Genomic DNA, 21115 nt, shown 5'->3' on the forward strand with positions numbered 1-21115 from the left:
TGCGGCCCCAGACGCTCAAAATACGTCAAAAAATAAAAAAAGAGCACTTCTCAGCGGGGAGAGGGCCGTCGCAAAATGACCGGCTGGCTGTTATCCTTCCTTTTCCGGCCTTCGGCGCCTGCGCTCGCAGGGAGCCGCTGTGACGGGAGCAACTCTTTCGGCCCTGTTTTGTTTCCAGACGTTGCTACAAAGCAGCGTGAGACAGGAAACGTGTAGACCTTTGCGATACAGCATCGCATTGATCCTGAAAGGCAAGGACGACCCGGAAGCGGGAGGTTATAGGCTTGCTGCGAGTCCGCGCGCACGCTTATGCAATGAAGTCGGGTGCTTGCGATTGCATCGTCCGCTCGTGCGCGCTCAGCATACTGCTAAGGGCTGACCAGACGCCCCCCACCCGTTGCTTTTCTCTTTCTTTATAGTTGCAGCTTTGGGCGACGTGTGACTTGCGGTGAGGAGGCCGTGGCACGACCGCCCTTGTCTGGGTTGCAACGCGCCCCGTCTGCCGGGGAAAGGGCGAACATGCAGACTTGTGATTTTAGATCAGTCACGTTCGCCCAGCCTTCCTGCGTGGCGCTCTAGTTCCATCTAGGGGCTAGCCGGGCCGGGTGGAGCGTACGTTAACGCGACCGGCGGCCACACCAGGAAGTTACTTCCCCCGGAACTATGTTGAATGCGGCTGCAGCCTCAGTCGCTGCGCCACGGGGGCAAATGGACTCCTCGCTCTCAAAGCCAGCAGCGATAAGTTTGCGCGTGCAACCCACGATTACGGAACGGTAACGCCCCACGGCGTAGTTATAACAGCCAGGGTAGACGATAGCTTTTCGAGGCGGTGCTTCCGCTGTGCTTCCGAGTAGCCGCCGCTGCGCAGTAGCGCCGTATGGGAAGGAGTGCGCTAGGTTTTTCGAGCTGGTTATTGAGACCAGCGGAGCACAGGAAAAGGGCGTGGGGAGGGGCCGTGTTTACGTGCGCATGTTCGCATGCCTGCGCGTGATCTGGTACCACGTTTCACAAACAAAGTCGGCATAAAACTGTTCGATGCAATAAGGCGAAAATTCAGCGCAGCTGTTCGTCGTGCGACAACACTGCGGCGACATAGGAATCGCTTTCGCACTTCTTGTGGGCAAATCTACTTTTAATGATATTATATTATTACGGGAATATTTGGTTATTTTATTGAAATTATACTGCGTTACTATTGCACTGGTATAACAAGTTATTGCTGCGGTTTTATTAGGTACTTCACTGTAGCCACATTGACACTAAGTTAACACCATTGCAGAAGCAAGACAATTCTGAAGCGTAATACCTCATGACAACTGGTTTTGTTGGGCTCTCAGATAGCATACCACTGACAACACCCTCTACGTGGCGCGTAGACTTGCGGCGATTTCACAGCGGCCGCATTACCAAAGCCACATCACGGCCTTCTCCGTCTCGCTCCAGCAGCGTGGGCTCGCCTCTCCTCGCGTTCGTCGCTGGTCATGCAGTCACCTTCGTGATAGAGCCCAACGAGCGTAGTATCAGCAACTGCAGGGAAAAGGCACTGCCAGTACGGCCACCACACATTCACGTTTCTCTAACGGCTAACGCACATCCGCATGTTAGCTTTGATAAGACGTGACAGGATCTTTTACGCGCATTTTCTAGGTAGTTGGCGTGAAACGTTCTCGGATACGACAACTTAAAAGAGTGTGTCGCGAGCACCTCTTGTTGAAGTCACCTCTTGTTGAATGCATGCAGGGAATCAGCTTTGTCAGTGTTTTTACACTTTGCAGTCGTATTCAGACCATGTTTAGAGTGTTTATAATATCTGGGTACATGTTTTCAACGGATAGCTTCACCGCAGTCCTAATAACCAGTCTTCTTAGAGAATTCCGTTTCAAGAGTTTCGAATGGCGTGAAAAGTTTCAAGTTAAGCTCTTCAAAGAACTTCACTGTGAACTAATTTTTACAAGTAAATGAAACTCAGCCTATTGATAGAGCCGTCCTCACGGCCAATTTCAATAGGTTTGATGTCCAAGATACATACATTAGACTGAGCACTACAGAGCATTCACCACGAAGTTGGCTTTGCCGTCAAATTTGTCGACGCGGGAAACTTCTACGCACGCAGTTTCCGTCTAGGCTTTATCAGCCACACCATGAAAAGACTTGAAACCCGGCTAAAAATCAATTCGTTTCACACGTTTTGAACCGTCTGGTTCAGGGCCTGCAAAGTACCGGGCTCTGTACAATGGTGTTGGAAAGACAGCGTCACAGACATCCTACGTTGGGACGTAACTCACTTAGTAAAAAAAAAAAAAACATGCAATTAGAAATTTAAGACACACAACAACATCTTTTAAATACCCACCACCCATCATACTAGCCGCAGATACCTCAAGTTCACTAAAAGTGCGCGCCTGACGAACTTTATTCCCCGTGCACAAAAAATGGCCACACGTATCACACAAGGACAGAAGGCGTTCAACAAACTGTCGTACGTACAAGCCCCACTTCACCATCGCGGCACCACCTGAAAAAATTTGTGCCGCTACACTTTTCCCATGTTGAAGCCCCCCCCCCCCCCCCCCCAAAAAAAAAAAAAAAAAAACAACTAGTGTTTGTCCACTTCGTAAAGAAAGATGAGCAGCAAAGCTGTGGTGCCTAGCCTCAACGTGAGTGACGATATGAGTGAGTGACAATTATGCTGTGTGAGTGAGTGACAATATGAGTGAGTCCCTAAATGTGAGTGACAACGTGAGTGAGTGACAAAATGCTTCGACCGGGTCGTAGTGCAAGGGTGCGCGAAGCAAAACACGTTTGTTTGTAATGTGCGATTGAGCATACCTTCTGCTTGATTACCTGAATGAAACTTTGGCGAAGTAGAGTTTTATTCCAGCGTAAAACATGGGGCTGTCCGTCTCCCTCCCGTAGAAGCCGATGTATTTTGAGAATTGAGAAGTAAATAAAATAATAAAATAAAATAAAATAAATAAAAAATAACAAAAAAACCCGTAATTTTGAGGAGTAAATAAAACTTGGCGTAATGTTAGAGTCGTCTTAGTGGCTAATTGTGATATAATTTGTTTCGGGATAGCTTCAATAAAACAAGAGTTAGGCCCACTTTTTGTAGCCATACTCCCTCCGAAGAAGGACGTGCTTCACTGTGCGACATTTCCATGTGGGAAAGCCATCTTACGAAAACCGAGCCTACAACGATCTTTTTTAGGCAGGCTTCATTTCTAAACAAGAATATATTTTTATACGGCAATTATAAGCTGCCATATTAAAATATGAAGGCCCTGGGACTTTATTTTTATTTTTGAAAAGTTTTTTTATACATTGAAGTTGTGGCGCACAGTTTTACGATCGCGCGGATTTGAGCGAGCGCTGAAACGTGCCGCCGCACTCGCGTGTGATTCTTGTCTATATACATCGCTCCGTTGCCGGAACCCACCGGGCTGGCTCAGTGGTTAGGCCATTGTGCTGCTGAGCACGAGGATGCGGGTTAGATTCCCGGCCGCGGCGGCCGCTTTTAGGATGTAGGCGAAAAGCAAAAGCGCCCCTGTGTACGAGAATTCGGAGCACGTTAAAGATCCCCAGGTGGTCAAAATTAATCCGGAGCCCTCTATACGGCGTGCCTCATCACCTGCGTCGCCTCGGCGTGTTAAACCCTACAATCAATCAATCAATCAATCAATCAATCAATCAATCAATCAATCAATCAATCAATCAATCAATCAATCAATCAATCAATCAATCAATCAATCAATCAATCAATCAATCAAAATCTGTTGCCGGAGACGATCTGCTTGACCCTAGCTATAGGCAGCTTTGCTGTAAAACAACAAACATCTGCGAAGCTTCTGTACTTTAAAATTTACGAGCAATATGCATTAGGAACCAAATCTTTAAAGGGTCCATGAAGAGTAAATACAACTTTGTTTAACTTTAAAGAGTTAGGCTTCAGTTCCTCACTGAGCTCCATTCTGGCCGCGGAAGACGTTTTTTAACCGATAAAAACGCAAGAAATACTTAAGAACTTTCAAATTTCGCGCCACAGTGACGTGTTATCGGCGCGAGTGACGTCATATGGGCCAGCACTAAAAACACAATTTTCAGTGGGTGAGGTGCACGTTAGCATTCAATCGATTCGATCAAACGGAACTAGCGGCCCCATTACAATCGTTCAGTCATGTGTCCTGGCGATTGATTAGTTCGGCCGCCGTCAATCGCCCGAACAAGATTCCGTGACGTCATAGAAAAGTGGCCGGAAACTGGCTAGCGAGTCGCCACAGCTCCACACGTTTCCTTTAATATCGCCGTTATTTTTTCGAAGTTTGCGATGAAATCGGTATCATTTTTATCAGGACAAAGCAGCCTTTCTAATGAACCAAACTTGTATTTTGTCTTCATGGCTCCTTTAAACATACAATAGATTACATACAGTGGCGATCATGAATACAGACAACCCGGCCCGCTGTATTTTTCCGCCTTTTCGTTCCAATCATTTACTGGTCCACGCCACTAGGACTGATTATTGCGATAGTATTCCATAGGCGTACCTAAGTACTCTACAGGTCTTGTTTCCCAACTCAAATTTTTCTAAAGTCCTTGGTTTTGGTAACGAAGCCTCATGCGAAAGCCTGATACACTTTTCTTAATTGAAAGAGCCTTTTATTGGTCATACAAACCGTCAGGTGCTTCGGGAACGTCGTAGCAACATAGCGTCCCCGCAGCGCTTGGCATTTCGTATTTCCAATAAAATGCTCTTTTTGTGGTGCGAGAAACAGTCACAGCATGCGCCAGAAGTTTATCATGTGCAGCTTGCTGTTTCTACCCATTAATAGCTCCGTCTCGGTTGATTTACTAACACAAGGCTTCAATATAAATTTAAAAATAGATAGTGAGCTCAGGTGGCACCCCTGGCACTGAACGTCTTAAGAACTTCGATCACAAAAAATAGGTCATGTTTAACACTTGTAGGCCTAGTTAGCAAGAGTGAAATTCCTGTTTGGCTTTATTTTGCAAAGACTAGGCACATAGGTTATACATAGGTCATACTAAGCACATAGGTCATACATAGGTCCCACCTGCACTCTAGCGACGCGATGAATGACCTTGCGAGCCATGTCGTAGTAGAGCTTTCGCTGTAAATTGAGTTTGTGAGCCATGCAGTCAAACGCTTTTTCTGTGTCTAGCTACATGTCACTGCAGCCCAGCATGCACCTCGGCGTGTTGTTGGGACTGACTATCCCAGGGCTGCCACCACTGTTGGGAAAGACGATCCCAGGGCGGTCGCCAAGGTTGTGACTCGCCTTCCTGCTCGTCACCGAGGTTGGGAATCAGCCATCCCGACGCTGTCTCCGCTGTTGCGACTGGCCACCCGAGCGCAGTCACCGGTGTAGCGATGTTGCCTTGCTCCGTCCGCTATCGACGCGGCGCAGAGCCGAGCGAAGAAGTTCTCGAGCCGACGAAAAGTTGAAGTAACATTTATATACAGTATGTACAGGGTAAGCAATCGTTACATAACTCGCACAAAGGCGACAGCACCCTTTCACTCGGTGCCTCTGAAGAGAGTGGTGCCGGAGAGAAGCCGCCGAGGAATGCCGACGATGAGAGCCTCCGGACTTCTTTTATAGCCCGGGAAGTTCGTTGTGGCCCCAAGAAGTTCGAAAAGCTCCAATCAGGGCTCTCGCTGCCTGAAGTTTGAATTCCGACGAATGGTAGCGAAGCGGTGAGTCAGCTGCGTCGCCAATGGGGAAAGGGAGAGCGATGCCGCCGCCGTCTCCGTGACCTCGCCTCCGGGCGTAGCGACATGCCCTTGTTTGGCTCGTTCTCCGCTGAGGGATTCGGCCGCGCCGCAGCGTTTCGAGATGCAGGAGTCGGCCGCGCCGCAGCGTTTCGAGAGGGAGAGGCGTGACTCAGCCTCGCTGTCGGCGCGTCGCCTCGTGCAACGCCTTTGGGCCAGGCGCTCTGGCACAACAGTGTGAATGTTGGCAAATAGTGTACGACCTTTTCTGCCGCATGTCTGGTGCGCGCTCCTACCAATTCCTTCATCACTCTTTGCAACCCCGTTTACTATACTCGGGAGCAAGTTAAGAACGGCAATAGCTCATGTATGGTGTCACTCCACCTAAGCGATGGACCCGAATGTCAACGGGCGCGCGCGTTTAAAAAAAATGATCTGCAGTATGGCTTAAGCAGTGCCTATTTCCCCTTACAATTCCCGGCTTTGATTACGATCACTGCCGTAGCCTGTACTCTGCACGGCTGATTTGTTTACTTTTCGCGACAACTTGTCCGCAATGTATGAATAGTATGAACGTGAGCTTTCAACGCCTTCGAGCGGGTTTGGACATGGTTATATTTAGTTTTCATTAGGACCTTGGTGTGGGAATTTATAATTGCAACGTGGGCTTTTGTCTGTTCACAGTGAGCCGGCCTTTCTCTAGCATCAATTTCGAAACTCACGACTGCTCACAGAAGGCGAGGCTGTGTACGAGGCGAAACACGTCGTTAATGATTTGGGGTAATGGGTGGCCTTAGAATAGGAGAACGGAGCGTTGGGGGCCCCCAAGAAGTTAAAGGAACCCAAACGCAACACGCGCGCGCACGACGAGAGGGTCTTCTTCAACAGCTCGCAGCTGGCTTCGGATGCACGCAATCGGAGGTTGGGAACTTTAGGCTTAGCGCCGCGGCATATATTTCATTGCCGCTATCGTTACAGTTGCGAATTACACTCACTAACATAATTTTTCATCGCAGTGTCAGCCCCCTTCTCGTATGTGGACCTCGGTATCCGCGGTTATTGCCGTTTAAGCGATCGATGATCAAAATGCCAATGCCGCCACGGCCTCGGCCGATTCTAGCACGCAGGTATCGCCACCCTTCGGCCACTCGCACACCGGCGTGACACCGCGCGTGAACGGACCGGCGGTGCCGGGACAAGTCGCGGCAGATATTTAAGCATTGCTTTGAAAACCGCCGCTGATGTCACTACCTAGCACAATTTTTCACCACGCTAACATCCGCTTTCACCAATCTGGAACTTCTTTTCCACGACTTGTGTGATTTTAAAAAGCGGTGACAAGTTCTTGCTGCCGCGACATGCGTCGGTTCGAGCCTCTCCGTCGGCCTTGCAGGCAGGCACGGCGGATGCATGTGCGGAGCGTCTCTGCGAGCAGTAAATGCTTCATAATTTCCTGCTCTATATATTTCTCGCAAACAAGGGAAATCTAGAAACTTAACTCGGCGATCGTCGTAGTCCACATTGTTGATCGGGGAAACTAGCCGCGGCTTACGCTTCGGTCGCATACGTCCACGCTCAAGTTGTTTGCGGATAATGTACCACAATTGATACGGTTATAAAGTCCCCATGATGTCAAACTGTTCTTGACGCACTGAGTATTAACTTCAAACGACGCAAATTAACGCGTAAAAACTTTTAGAACGCGCTTTATAAACGAAGTGTCACGCGCTGCAAGCCAACTACGCAGCAAGATAGGAACGGTGATCCTACAAGTGACGTCGAAACGATCGCAGCGCCGGCCTCTCCAGTGGTGGGCCTCGCTGCCAATATCGACCATACGATGTTACACATTTCAGTTTTTCAGTGTGTCCGGCTTTCTAAACATGCAATAATAATTGCTGCCCTCTTTATTCTTGGAGGTAAGAATACTCAGCGTAGGCGTCCCCTTCTGTGAGGCCGGGCTTCGCCATCTTACGATGTCCACAGACCCTACTACCCTTTACCATTCTCATATGCTGCGCCTCGCCTTCTCCGCCACTATACTTCCGCTCCAACAGCCGCTGATCGGGCACGCCGGTCCGCACGAACGGTGAAGAAACTGGCGGACCCAGAGAAATCTTCCGTAAACCAGGCATACTCACTTTTTCCGCTGCTACTTCCGTTCAGATAACAGCTGATAGGGCCCGAAAACGTAAAAGGAACCAGCGGATGCAGCGATATCTGTAGGTAGTCAGCCGTACCGACAAAGCAATCGTAGGAGTCATAAATGACGCAACTTCCTCCACACTTGCTACGATGCGCCGGGGATGCTAGGCACTTCTCCTGAGTATTCTTTCCTCCATGTCTCTGTGGATGCGCCGACTGTCAGCGCCAAAATTATCACCTTACTTTGCCTCCAACCCACCCTCGAATAACAAAAAAGGAAGAATTTATCTGGCGTCGCTTACAAACCTACTGCAATGCACCCATACTACGCTGATTTCATTTACCCTATATTTTTTCAACTGCCACTGCTTTCCTCTTTCCGGAAGGCCCACACCATTTTCCGCATGGTGTGGGCCTTCCAAAACCCCCTATCTCACCCTTAACCCCCCCCCCCCCTTCTCCCGATGAGACCTGCTGACCAACTCTGTACACGTTGACCACATATATCTGGTAAACCGTGCAAGGACCGTAGAAAAGGCTCAAGGTTTCCTGAAGTGAGGCAACCTACCCCACCGAATGACATCTTAAGCACCGACTGCTCCATTAAATGTTTATTTCTCTCTCTCCCCCTGCGTAAACGAAGACGGTGATGAAACTACGATGATCGTTTCAGTTTTTCACTCCACGCATTGGCGATGACAACAGCGATAATCATGAAAGAAGAAATGTTGCTTTTCGGCTAATATCTTGCGTCCACGATTGCGACGGAAACGACAGCCATATTGACGATTGTTCGGTCGGAGCCGATTAACCGGTTAGCCGATTAACCGATTAAGGAGCTGAACCTTTCAATGCCACGTATTCTGTCGTTTGAGGCCACAAATCTGATGATGATAATAATGATGATGCCTTCACGGAGGGCATCACCACGATTTTATGCGGAGGTCTAATCAATCTCGCGTAGTCGTGCCAATACCATCGATGCAGCAAAATTTGTGTAGTACGGCATAGAAGTGAAGCACATGAAATGACAGAAATGTAAATTTACGTTTTTTCCACTCACAAGAAGTTGCTTTCCCAGTATTTTTATTGAGAGTTCCCCGTGTCTCAAACATTTTTCGCTCTTGCAGTGGCCGACTCCAGCGGTAAGGTGCCCATGGGCGTCATGACGGGTGCTTTGGCGACGCTAGGATCTTTCGACCAGTGCCTTTCGGTGTACAACGACGACGGAGACGGCGATCCAATCGTGGGAAAGTACTGCACGCTGAACATCCAGTTTCCGGGTCTGCCAAGACCTTTCAAGAACTCCTCGCAGCTCATCAAAGACCCGGGTTCGGTACGTTGCACCCGCTAGTGGGCCCACTGTTGGAAAGTTTGCTAGCTGTGTTGAGCCATTAGAGTGCATGACTGTGGGTTAGGGCATAGACCGCCTCGCGGGGGCTACTGTGTGTTTTAATGTGATAGCGTTACTCTACCCCTTGAGTGAGAAAGCAGGCGGCGGTGTTTGCACCAGAGAAACAGTGAAAAAATGATGACTCCACATAGGTGCATTTCGTAGCCAGGGTGTTTCCGTGTCAGAACTTCCCCGCAATTTTTGGAGCGGTGCATTCCCCTCTCCGTCCCCTTCGAATTTCGCCCTTTTTCCGTCCACGATGTTCACACTCTGCATCGGTATGTTACTATGTAAAACAAAATAAGAAAAATAAGAAATATAAAATGAAATACCTTTTTAGTTTCTTTGTCGGCGGCGTGTAACACCCAACGAAAAATATTTCTAGCCACACCACTGGCTCCGCGGCAACGGCGTCATAGCTGTAAGGAGCCAGCCGAATTGATTGGCGGCGCAGTGGAGGGGAGGACGCGTGTGTACGCCGGCGTGACATTAGGCCTAACGCTACGTTTCTAGGTCTAACGTCTTCGAACGGTAACAGAGCCTGACGTACACTCAGTTTCACTTTGCTTGAGGCGTATGATGACGCCGCTCCATGGCGCCGCATCGGCAAGGGATGCGCAGACGTGATGTTTGGTCTAACGTTATTATTCGAGGTATAACGTCGCCAGGCAGTCCCCGGAGCTTGACGTACGATTTTGATTGGCACTTATTAGACTTAATGTTAGGACTACCTAACATGATGCCTAAATCAAGACCCAAAAAGGGCGACTGGCCAATGCTCTCAGTCAAAAATGGCTAGTTATCACGAGCAAAAGCCAAGGCTATGCGCACAGTGCTTGGGGAAAGTTTGTCTTTGCTTGATAATTCGCAGCCTGCCGTCTAGTTGTATCTACTGGATGATTGGAGCCATCCTTTCGCTTGCAGAAACGCACGCACACAGACAGCCGAGCCGGCGCACCATCGATGGTGAGACTGGGGGGCCAAGCGCCGGTGAAGCATCCGTTGCATCCTCGCCTAGTCAGGTGGTATCGCAGGGGCGAGGCTCCCAGCACGCTAAGCGATGAGAAGCAGAGGCTCAGCTTGCGCACTGAAGGCTGAAGGTCACTTGCGGCATGGTGAATGACCTTGAAAGATCGAGCGCAGCAGAGCTTTGTCTCTAATATGCAAAGGAAAAGGGACACTGGAGAGTACGTGGGATTTCAGCGCACGCCATAACGAGTTTGGCATTCCCGCCACTGCCTCATCCAGCAAGGAAGCCATCACCAGGGAGCCAGGACGCTTTGCGCAGTGCTTCGACCCGCTTCTGCTCCTCTCGGTGTCCAGGAGCACGGCGGCGCCCACAATGCCGGCAAATATGTTCGGCAATTCGGCTCCTGCGAGGGAATGTGCGGTCACTTTGCCGCAAAAGCGCTCTGTAAACTGGAGTTTTCTGCAAAGCGTTTTGTGATACCCAACGTACAACATGACCTTCCCACCTTCCCACAATACACGCCGTTGTACAAGTTCACTGACACTGGGCGCAAAAGGGCATCTAAATTTGAGCCAGACGGGCAGTACCACTATGTGTACGGGTAAATACAGTTCGACAGCTTACACCCACGGTATTAACCCGGCCACGCGGTTACTTAGACCTCGACTCTATACGCCTGCTTCGGCTCTTTTCCAAACTTGGCCACTGGCATTGTGCAGATTGGCCTACCAGTGATGAACAGTAAAAGAGGCGTAACGCGGGCCAGTTGGTACACAATGCTAAAAGAGAAAAACAGAGTTAAAGACAGGACAAAAGGGCGGACTGCCAACTAAAGTTTTATTGAAAAGATAGGGGGTTTTTAGACACGTTTTTCAGAAAGAACATATACAAAAATTGATATACCAGGACTAGTGATTATGAAGTGAGATACCTAATCTCCTTGTACATTATGTCCAAAGTTTAGTTGGCAGTCAGCGCTGCATGTGTCCAGTCTCCCCTTTTGTACTGCCTTTAGCGTTGTTTTGCTCTTCTACCAGTGATGAACATGCAGGCAGGTTTTCATCAACTTGGAGGCTTGCGTGTGGAAATGCTTAGTAGAGGTGTTAGCTAGAAAACTTGTTGGGCTTGCATCTCTTTCCGTACTGGGTCACTCACGAACAAACTCGGCGTAGGCACTCGGAATTAAATGACGGAGGGAGAGAAAGCGTCGATCATTCGACTGAACAAGCGCTCGTTTTGTGTCTTCTCAATTCTTACAGTTCATGCACTGGGTCTACAACTACGGCAAGTGGATCAAGTACTTCCCTATCCGCATTGGTGTCTGTCTCCCGTCTCACTGCGAGAAGCAGGACCTGGAAAAGCTCGGCCGACATGGTACAGTGCCCCTCGAGACACGCGGATCAATGCTCAGCGTTGGATACTGCATCCGGCGTTCTATTGCGGGCATTACGCGAAGGCTCTTCGCTTAGTCAGTGCGAGAGTTAAATCGTGCTTCGCATTGCATTCTGTTGACGTAACTGCATATGCTCGGAATGCAACTTATTCTGCACAGCTGGTGTTGTAGCTTTTCCGAATGGTACGAAGGGTGCAAAAACGCGCTCTGCTAGAGGCCCACATTTTGAATAGTAACTACGCTTTTTCCATTCACAGTGTAGAGATAATTGAGAAGGAGAAATACGTGGTGATTCTGATTTTTTCACGTTGGTAACGGAAGCGCGCAAGGACTATGCAAGTATACGTATACAAAACGTCGAACATGTGAGTTCTGACTTGGTCAGTGACTGCGGTTTTACATTTCAAAATAGAGTTTCATAAGACACTTGACCAATACGTACTACACGTGTATCAGCACAACGTTGCCATTGAAGTGCTTTGAAGGGAACTTTCCGTTACCTTCAATTGTATTTATTTCCAGAGCCGTCGAATTATCTGTGAGTCACGTCTGTTTACCGTAAAAAAACTGTGGTTGATTCCTCTGTCATAGGAATCGGTAAAGCACGAAAGTGAAATGTCCAGCGAAATCTGCAGCTGAACATGATTTGCGGGTCGGCGACTGTCGTGTGGGTGTGCTTGGCGAGCAACTCCCTGATGGCGGGTCGCTTCGGTGAAGGCGTACTGGCGTAATGTCCGTCACGGATATGACGTCAGTGAAATCTTGGTGTATCCCGGCATAAAACACTTTCGTGCTAAAATATAACACCCAAAAACGAGCTACCCGAAGTACAACGTACTCTTTAGTACTAAAGGTTGCCTCCCCGCAAGAAGACCCTGTGTGCAGGGGTGCACCCTTTACAGGCCGCTTGCTTCGTTGTACTGGCTTCGTTGGGACGGATGTGACGTATGTGAAATCTTCGGGAATCCCGGAATAAAACGCATTCGTGTTAAAAAATGAGCCGCGCGAGGGTCGACGCAGGAAAGCAGCAAAATCCGTGCAGCACGCCAAAGTGATTGTTTCCCCACTTGTGCAGTCGTGGAACGGGCCAAGATGAAGTCCTGGGTGGGGACGTGCGAGGTCAAGTCGTCCGCACAAGTCAACACCATTCAGCTTGTCACACTGTGAGTATGCGAAGAATTCACTGCACTGACACGTCAGTAAACAGATCAGCAGTAAACAAATAAGCAGTAAACAGCTGTTGGGTAATGGCGATTACTCAAAGGTACTGAATTGACCTTTCGCTACGCTGCGAAAAACTTAACTGGATAAACTAGAACGGTATGACATTAGATGGACATCCCTGTCTTTACTCAAATCATATTTAGAATATCGTTTACAATGCTTAAGTGTATGGAAACCTGTCTCATCTCTCGAAACACTCCCCGCAGGCGTACCACAGGGAAATATTTTGTGCCCGTTATTATTCTTGTTTTAAATTAAAAACATTACTAGAATTAAAGAAAAAATAAACTTTATCATATATACAGACGACACAAGTATATTTTTCAGGAAAAGTCACATACAATCGTTAGAAACGGTCATAAATGACACAGTTGTGACTTTGCAGTCACGGAGTGACGCTATCTCCTTGGTTCTTAATGCAACAAAAACAAAAGCTGTTGTTTTTCATCCGAAGCGCCGTGGTTCTGCGCACAAGATTAGGTTAGCCATCCGTGGCTCAGGGGCCCTATTCTCGCCTGCACAAATTGCCGGCAACTCGCCCATGTTTTTTTTTGCGTAAGCACGACGTAAGCAATCAGTGACGTGCTGCACCTATAGTTATGACGACATGCAGTGTAATTTGACGAGTCACTCATAAAGATCGCTACCAAGGTATCAAATATTGTGCAAGAAAAATATAAAAACACTTAGCAGGTACAATAAAAATTAAGACGGTAGCTGAGGCTGACAAGAAAAACACATTTCTGGAGGTTAAATTTGGCGTCAACACCACAAGGCGATCGAGTAACGTTGATTCAAAAGCGAGCGAAAGGCGGATGTCGGGCTCAAGAACATCACACAATTTTTTTACCGTATCTATTTATTACTTTCAATCTTTTAGTAACGTAGCTGGGCTCTCTGCTTCAATGCAAGCTTTGTTGCGTTATCACCTTCCCTGCCGCCACCGCCGCCACGCCATCGTCTGCTGCTATGTTACAAGTTTATGGCGTGATCACAGAAAAAGACGGCCGCGACCATCGCTTCTATGACACATAAGAGCAGCGAAGCGCTACGCCTGATAACCGCGGAGCGCACCGATGTCGCCGATTCACTCATTCGTCAAGCTCGACTGCAATCAGCGCTGTAATGAACCAAATAGTCACTTTTCTTTGTTATTTTTCTCTTGAGTTCGATCGTGTGACCCAACAGCTTACTAGGACGAGTATGGACAAATGCTATGCATTGGGTTCTCTTCGTCACGGAGAGGCTTGTACTGCCCTCTTATGTTGCGGTTACGCCAAACAAATAATTTTTATTTTATTGCCAAATATACAAGCAAAATACTGCACGTTATTTGTATGCTCCATGATCGCTGACTTGGAAGCAGTTGAAACTATAATTTGTTTCGGTAGGAAACCTGCTTTAAACAGCGCGCATGCGAAACTGCGCCTGCTGCAAATTGCCGCACATTTCGCGGCGCCGTAAGCCGGGGCAATTTCTTGCCCTATTTTGCTTGTATTTTGTGACAAAAACAGCCGCCATTTTCAAGCTGTTACGTAGCATTACGTCACTTTTACGCAGGCTGAAGTTGCCAATGCATGATGTAATCGTTCGCGCAAACTGTTTAAATTACGTCACGCCTTCTCAGCCAATCACAGAGGGGGTGTGTATTACAAGCAGTATTGTTGTTGAATAGCAAAGACAGGCTTACGTTGTCATGTCCGCTGCATTTAGTCTGGTTTTTCATTGCCGGCCAAGAATTATGCGCCTTTAGTAACGAGAAATAAGCCAAAATTTAGAACTGGTGTCCGTAAACGACATGAAACGTCAAAATGACGACAGCACACACAACCGCTTTGTCAACCGGAAGCACGTGACCAAAATTGAAAGCCAATCAGAAAAGACTTCCGGCAAATTGCCTGAATTGCCGGCAATTTGTGCAGTCGAGAATAGGGCCACAGATTGACATTGTGGACAACATTAAAACATTGGGAGTTTATTTCAATAAAAACACCCATTACTACTTCCCTGGCTAAATGTGGTGGGATACTTGCAAAATTTCGTGGTTTTTCACCAATACCTGTAAAACGTATTCTTTATAATACCCTTTTTATGTCACACGTCAACTATTGCTTCTTGGAATGGGGTAGTACCACGCAAACAGACATTTCAAAAAAATGTGTTGCAAATGAAAGCCATTCGCCATTTAGCTATTGCTGATTACCTAGCACACACGGAGCCTTTCTATAATTTTTTTAATATTATCCCGATTCCAAAGCTGTTTGAGTATGATTTCGCAATTCGATACCTCAAATGCATTAAATCTAGACAACGTAGCTTTTTTCAACTTGTAAATCTCGCAGTAAATATTCCAGTCTACAGAACCCGCAATAAAGAGTTCTTGCACATTCCTTTCTGCGTACTGATTACGGTCGTCAAATGCTCCGTTTTACAGTCCCACCACTCTTAAATAAGTCCAGATTTCAAAATATAGATATAGAAAGCAGTAGTTTTCGCGTTATTAGGCAGTCATTTTTATTGTAAACACTGTTTCCGCCTATTTTCTTCTTTCAATTTTCAAAGTACATGATCATATATTTTACTTCTGGGAGTACCATGCTGTAAAGAACCTGCGAACTGATGTATAATCTTGTGTAGGTTAAACCTAATGATGTATAAAGCTGTGAGACCATGCTGTGTTAACACAATGTATTTTCCTGTATAATACTTATTCGCATACACATTTTCGCGGTTCTTGAATTCGTCTGTTGTATTTTGCATGTTGTATTTATGCTATTGATTTTTTTTGTGTTGTATTCGGGTCACTGCCGTGATTTTAACACAAGAGGATACGTAAATTGATTTAACATGACTTGACGCATGATCAGAGACGTAGCCAAGTAACAGCAGATGTATTTTTTAATTAATACACGGTGAATGTATTGAAAGCGATATGATTTTTTGTAACTTTATATTTCATTGCTTTCCCCGCGGTCGTTTGCCGACGTTGTATGCCATGCACCGGGGGGCCCGGTGCATGGCAAGGGAAAGAAGTTCATTTTTCACCCCGGCCTACCGCATCGAAAGATGCAAACAAAAAAAATTCCCCCGCATTTCCCCGAGGGGGAGAATGTGAAAGTGCGAATGCACGGTTGTCGGCCCGCTTGCGGCGCTTGCGCTCGGCCCCCGCAGCCCACCGCCTCGCCGCCTTCTCTTCCATCTCTTCCATCGGGTTTGTAGTATCACGTGTACACCACGCAGTTATCAAGCCGCTATAACGCCGCTGAGTCGCCAACGCACGCCGCTGACGACGTAGTTTGAATGCGTTAAAGATATAAGGCGCGTCACTAACACTGATATCAGCGTCGTGTCCGTGGCTTGGTCGGTAGAGCGTCGCGCTGCGGCCGCAAAGTCCTCGGATCGAAACCTGGCGCCGGATGCTGTTTCTTTTTTAAATATAGAGGAGCACTGCGGACGCCGACGCCGCCGACGCCGCCGCCGCCGGCGGTGGATGGTTTGGGGTCGCTTATAAAGTGCATTCGCACTTAAAAATCGTATTAAATTGAAGAGTCAGCTGCATGCGCAGGTTTATTCGTATGCGGAAGGACCTTGTGACATGTGCTGTTTACCGTAAGCTGTCGGCAATACGGTCCTACTACCCGGCCGCGGCGGCCGCTTTTCTGATGGAGGCGAAAAACCAAAACGCCCGTGTGTACGAGATTTCGGCGCACGTTAAAGATCCCCAGGTGGTCAAAATTAATCCGGAGCCCTCCACTACGGCGCGCCTCATCGCCTGCGTTGCGTGGGCGCGTTAAACACTACAATCAATCAATACGGTCCTACTACTTTGTTCAGCTGGCAAAACAATATCGACCACAAGTGGAAGATAGACGCAATGTGGGCATTGCACTGCACTCAGCTAGTACAATCAAAGGTAGTAGAGAAACACGCGAGACACCAAAGTTGGACAATTATCATATGTGACGCTCGCTCCCGCTGCGTAAAAAAGCATGCGTTAGGAGCATTACTGAAATAATTGAATCCCAGCTTATTTTCAGTACCCGGTATCTGACCACCACTGCTATATTAAAGACATGCGATTAGCTATGCGCAACATTTTTTGGTTTCTGCCTTGACGACGTTTTATGACGGTTTTGCAATACTTCGCCACTCGCATCAGAAGCGTAATGTCGGTGTGATGACTGTCTACAAGGCCTTATTCTTACTTAGTCGGTGGTGAATGACTCCGTCCAAACAGCGCCATGGCATTGATCTTCTCAGCCTCCTCTAATCGCTGGTGCCATTGCACTGACGACGGAATCTTAGGCTAAGGCATGCAAGCATTTTTCAAATTTTGACGACTGAGGGGGTGCGTGGTCTATATGGGCGGCATACCCCATGGCTTCTCCTAGTTTCCGTTCGGCGTCCGCCCTCGGCGCTGTTACGGAATAGGCGCGTGCGATGACTGGAACGTCGAATGGGTAGTCCCTCGCATCGGCGTTGTCGAGGCCCCGATGTGCAGCCATTTATGGTGCCCCAGTTGCACTTGTTTACTGCTGTAAAAACACGGCAGAGCACCTTTCAAAGCAAGCGGGAGTTCATGAGCGCGGCTAGCATGTATCCCGAATATCTGCTCCACGAAGCGCAAATAGGGTGTATTATCTCCTCATGTGCATTTTTACTGCTTGAGTGCACATTATTCACTTCTGCACTAAATAGAGCCATCTTCGCATACTGCCTGCGCCTTGGCTATCGCCGCCCGCTTCACTCAACAGCAGACGGTATAGCTTTCCCTGGAGCCACAGAAAGATTTTGATGAGAAAAGATTCCCAACGAGTCACTGAGAGAGAGAGAGAGAGAGAGAGAGAGAGAGAGAGAGAGAGAGAGAGAGAGAGAGAGAGAGAGAGAGAGAGAGAGAATCACTTTATTTACGGCTGGGTCAGGGGCAGGGGGCGGCGAGGGCCCAGAGGGCCTCCGCGACCTATTGAGCCCCGGAGACGAGGGTGATCTGGGTCTCCAGAGTCGAGCTCTGTGGGGTCTGTTCCACAGGGCCTGCTCCCAGTGGGTGGGTGTGGGGAAAGGAGGAAAAGGGGAGTTCAGGCAGTCGCAGAGAGAGTGTAGTTGATAGTCCCGGGCGCCGCAGAGTGGGCAGAGTGGGGAAGAGAAGCGAAAGGGGTGTGGGTGAGAGATGGAGGTTCTGCAGAGGATGGAGTGCGTTTCAGGAGGCGCCAGGTTCTGGCCTCCTCCTGTGTGAGGGTGGGGTGCGGGGGGGGGGGGGGGGATAGTGGGGGCTGAGGCGGCGGTAATAGAGTCTTAGCATAGCGGCTACCGGAGGCTCCCTCTAAGGCGGCGGGTTGCCGAGACCCGCTTGCGCAGGCGCACGCGGAGAGGGTGAGGAGGTTGCCCCTCAGCGGACCGAATGCGGGGGCATGGAGTGGCCGGACGCCTGGCCGCACGGCTGTAGAGCGCCTCCCTCACCCCTTCCCACGGGTTCCCCGGGCTGCATCAACATCTTTCCCCCTTCCACTCTGTTCTCGTCACCTTCGGTCTCCTTTCATCCCTCTCTCCTTTTTTTCTTTTACTTAACGGGCGCTGAGGAAGCCTGCTACTGATTCTTGCAGCAACCCCTCCAGGCAGTACGCCTCCCCGCCGCGTCCCCCCCCCCCCCCCCCGCCCCTTTGCCAGATCACAAGGCGCTCTCCTTGCGCGCGCACGCAGCGCCGTGCAGACCCCCTTATTCGAACTTCTCTCCTCTAAATTAACCAAATTCCCGGCCACATTCATCATGCACCCTTCCTGCTATCCCCCCTTTCATACCCCCTTCCCCTTCCCCCCGCGGGACTGATAAGCTGTCGACAACCCCCCAGTCAGACAGTTTTGGGCCCTTTCATCCCCCCTTCCCCCACCCCAAGAACCTCAAAGCAAAGCAAAGCGAAGGCCGGCCCGCGGAATTAATCCACCTAACCGGAACGAATGTGCGCCTGCCCAGTCGGGCACCGCTGCCCGCCGCCGAGCGTCAGCGGACGGTACCGGTTATGCTAAAACTCTCTTATGTTGTGTTATCTCCCGGCACGAGACGAGAATGTCCCGGGGAGCTGGAAGGCCGTGGTTGGGCTCCGACGAAGGGCCTACTCGGGTAGTCATAGTTCGAGCTTCTCGGTTGGCTAGTTGGCCCTATTCCCGTACGGGCGGGGACCCACAACAAGTCCACGGGGTGGGGAGGGGGTTTTCGGGGTAGAATTTGGAGGGCAATTTTGGATATCCTGCCAGCTTGGAAATTTCTGATTGCGGCTTGCGAGTCTGACAGGATGGTGTATGGGCAGGGGTCTTGGGCTAGGGAGAGGGATTGGCCGCCTCCCCCGCCGCTGTGGCTGAGCTCGTGAGAGAGTGAGGGAGTCCTGAGGTGTGCTATCCTCGGAGAGCGCTATTATGGAGAATTCAGCTTGGGGGGAAGGGGGGGGGGGGGGTTAGCTAGCAGCGTCTACGTAGATGGTATGGGGGGAGGGGTGCAGGCGTTGCAGGTTCGCTGCGCGGGCAGCACGCCTGGCCGCATGTAGTGTGGGAGGGAGTTGCAAGGCAAGGGCTTGATTCATATGAGTTTGCGAAGTTGTCGGGGGATGGGGACGGATGAGGGGTGAGGATATTTGTTGAGGTGAATAGTTAACCAAATATGGTGGGCCCAGTGGGGTGTCTGGCTAGTCGGTAAGTTTGGGCCGTGCGGTGGGCTTAGATGAGTTCAGACGTGGTGTTATGTACGCCAAGCAGCAGTAGTAGGCGGATAATAGAGGCGTTGGTTTGGAGCAAAAGAACAGCCCTATAGACTGACGCACAATGCAGTTATAGAGAAAATAGGTTTCGAACTGAGGTTTTAAGCTGGATCAGGAAAATCTGGAATTTGCACTTTGCACCCGCCGCGGTGGCTCAGCGGCTAAGGCGTTGTGCTGCTGAGCCCAAAACCGCGCGTTCGATTCCCGGCCGCGGCGGCCGCTTTTCTGATGCAGGGGAAAAGCGAAAACGCCGCGTGTTTGAGATTTCGGCGCGCGTTAAAGATCCCCAGGAGGTAAAAATGAATCCGGAGCACTCCCCTACGGCACGCCTCATCGCTAGTGTAGCGTCGGTGTGTTAAACCTGATAATCAATAATCAATCAATTCGCACTCGGCCACATGTCTCCCTTGCAAAGGTATTTCGTAAAACGTTGCTCGTGACTTCCCTTCATGAGTACACGCCCTCTACGTGAAAGTCAAGAGCCACTACTAAACAATCATTATTAATCAATTTTTGCGGAAAGCTACTTCGCTTAATATTGCACACGGGGAACAATTTGGGCACAGTGGTGTAGCTTGTCTGAGGCGGGCATCGTAGTCGCGGCGTTACGTATTTCTGTACTGCTAAATTGTGTTCGGAAGTGAAAACCAGCTGAGGATCCCAGGAAGGCCTCGCGTAGTTTGAAAGCATGCCTTTGAACCAAGCCCAAATCTTCGAATACGAATGATTACTGTGCTTTCTGAACGACTTCACATCTACACTCAAACTTTCTGCGGCTCCTACTGTTCACTCATCACTGCGCATCGTTCCCTCCCGGACGCAGGAGCATCCTCGGAATCCTGGCCCTGTGCGTGGTGGTGGGGACACTTGTGGATCGTATCTCCGGGCCACGCGACGAGTCCACGAAGCCGCGCGGGGACGAACACCCATTAGGCGAGTGTATTACTTTTTCACCAAGAATTTTTCAAGCGCATGCTTTTGCAGTGTGGCGCATGCCCATTTGTGTCCTTTCGCATAATTGGGATGTGATAGGGGCACGGCATGTTCCTAAACACCGATCTTGGAAGCTGTGGTAAAACTCTTCAGTTTCGCGAGAAGTTGCGGTACGGAGTGCCTCAGAGCCGCGGTTCACCCGTGCGAGATCCCGAAGCAATAATGACGCGAAATCTCGAGAGGCTGTGCATGAGGTAATCTCAGACGTGGCGAAACAAGAACCTTGCCTGTACCAGGTCTAAAGGTATTGATGGACTAAGCCTGTACTATTGGAGAGACCTGGAAATAGTTTCCGTATTTGCATACATATGCCGCCATTTTCTTCATTGCTTTCTCTCTTTCTTGTGACTTTCTTTCTTTATTCTGTCCTTCCTTTCTTGCTTCCCTTCTTTTTTTGTCTTTATAGTGTTTCCTCGCACTATATCGGTACCGTGCTCAGAATATCTCCACTTCCCTGCCATAATTTCGGACAAGCTTAACCATACGGCGATAAAGCAGCGCAGAAACGCAAACATTC

General features: G+C 49.2%; 1 protein-coding gene across 1 annotated transcript in view; it reads left to right on the plus strand.

Moving 5' to 3' along the window:
• Positions 1–21115, plus strand: part of LOC144143898 (nose resistant to fluoxetine protein 6-like) — a 100812-nt gene that overhangs the window by 41413 nt on the left and 38284 nt on the right. Inside the window, exons 3-6 of the mRNA XM_077675482.1 lie at positions 9010–9215; positions 11502–11616; positions 12711–12798; positions 20429–20538. Of these exons, the coding sequence (XP_077531608.1) occupies positions 9010–9215; positions 11502–11616; positions 12711–12798; positions 20429–20538 (519 nt within the window). The remainder of the gene's footprint in view (positions 1–9009; positions 9216–11501; positions 11617–12710; positions 12799–20428; positions 20539–21115) is intronic.

The sequence above is a fragment of the Haemaphysalis longicornis genome, unplaced genomic scaffold, assembly GCF_048455015.1.
Source record: "Haemaphysalis longicornis isolate Haplotype H1 unplaced genomic scaffold, Haemaphysalis longicornis Haplotype H1 scaffold_1, whole genome shotgun sequence".
NCBI classification, from domain to species: Eukaryota; Metazoa; Arthropoda; class Arachnida; order Ixodida; family Ixodidae; genus Haemaphysalis; species Haemaphysalis longicornis.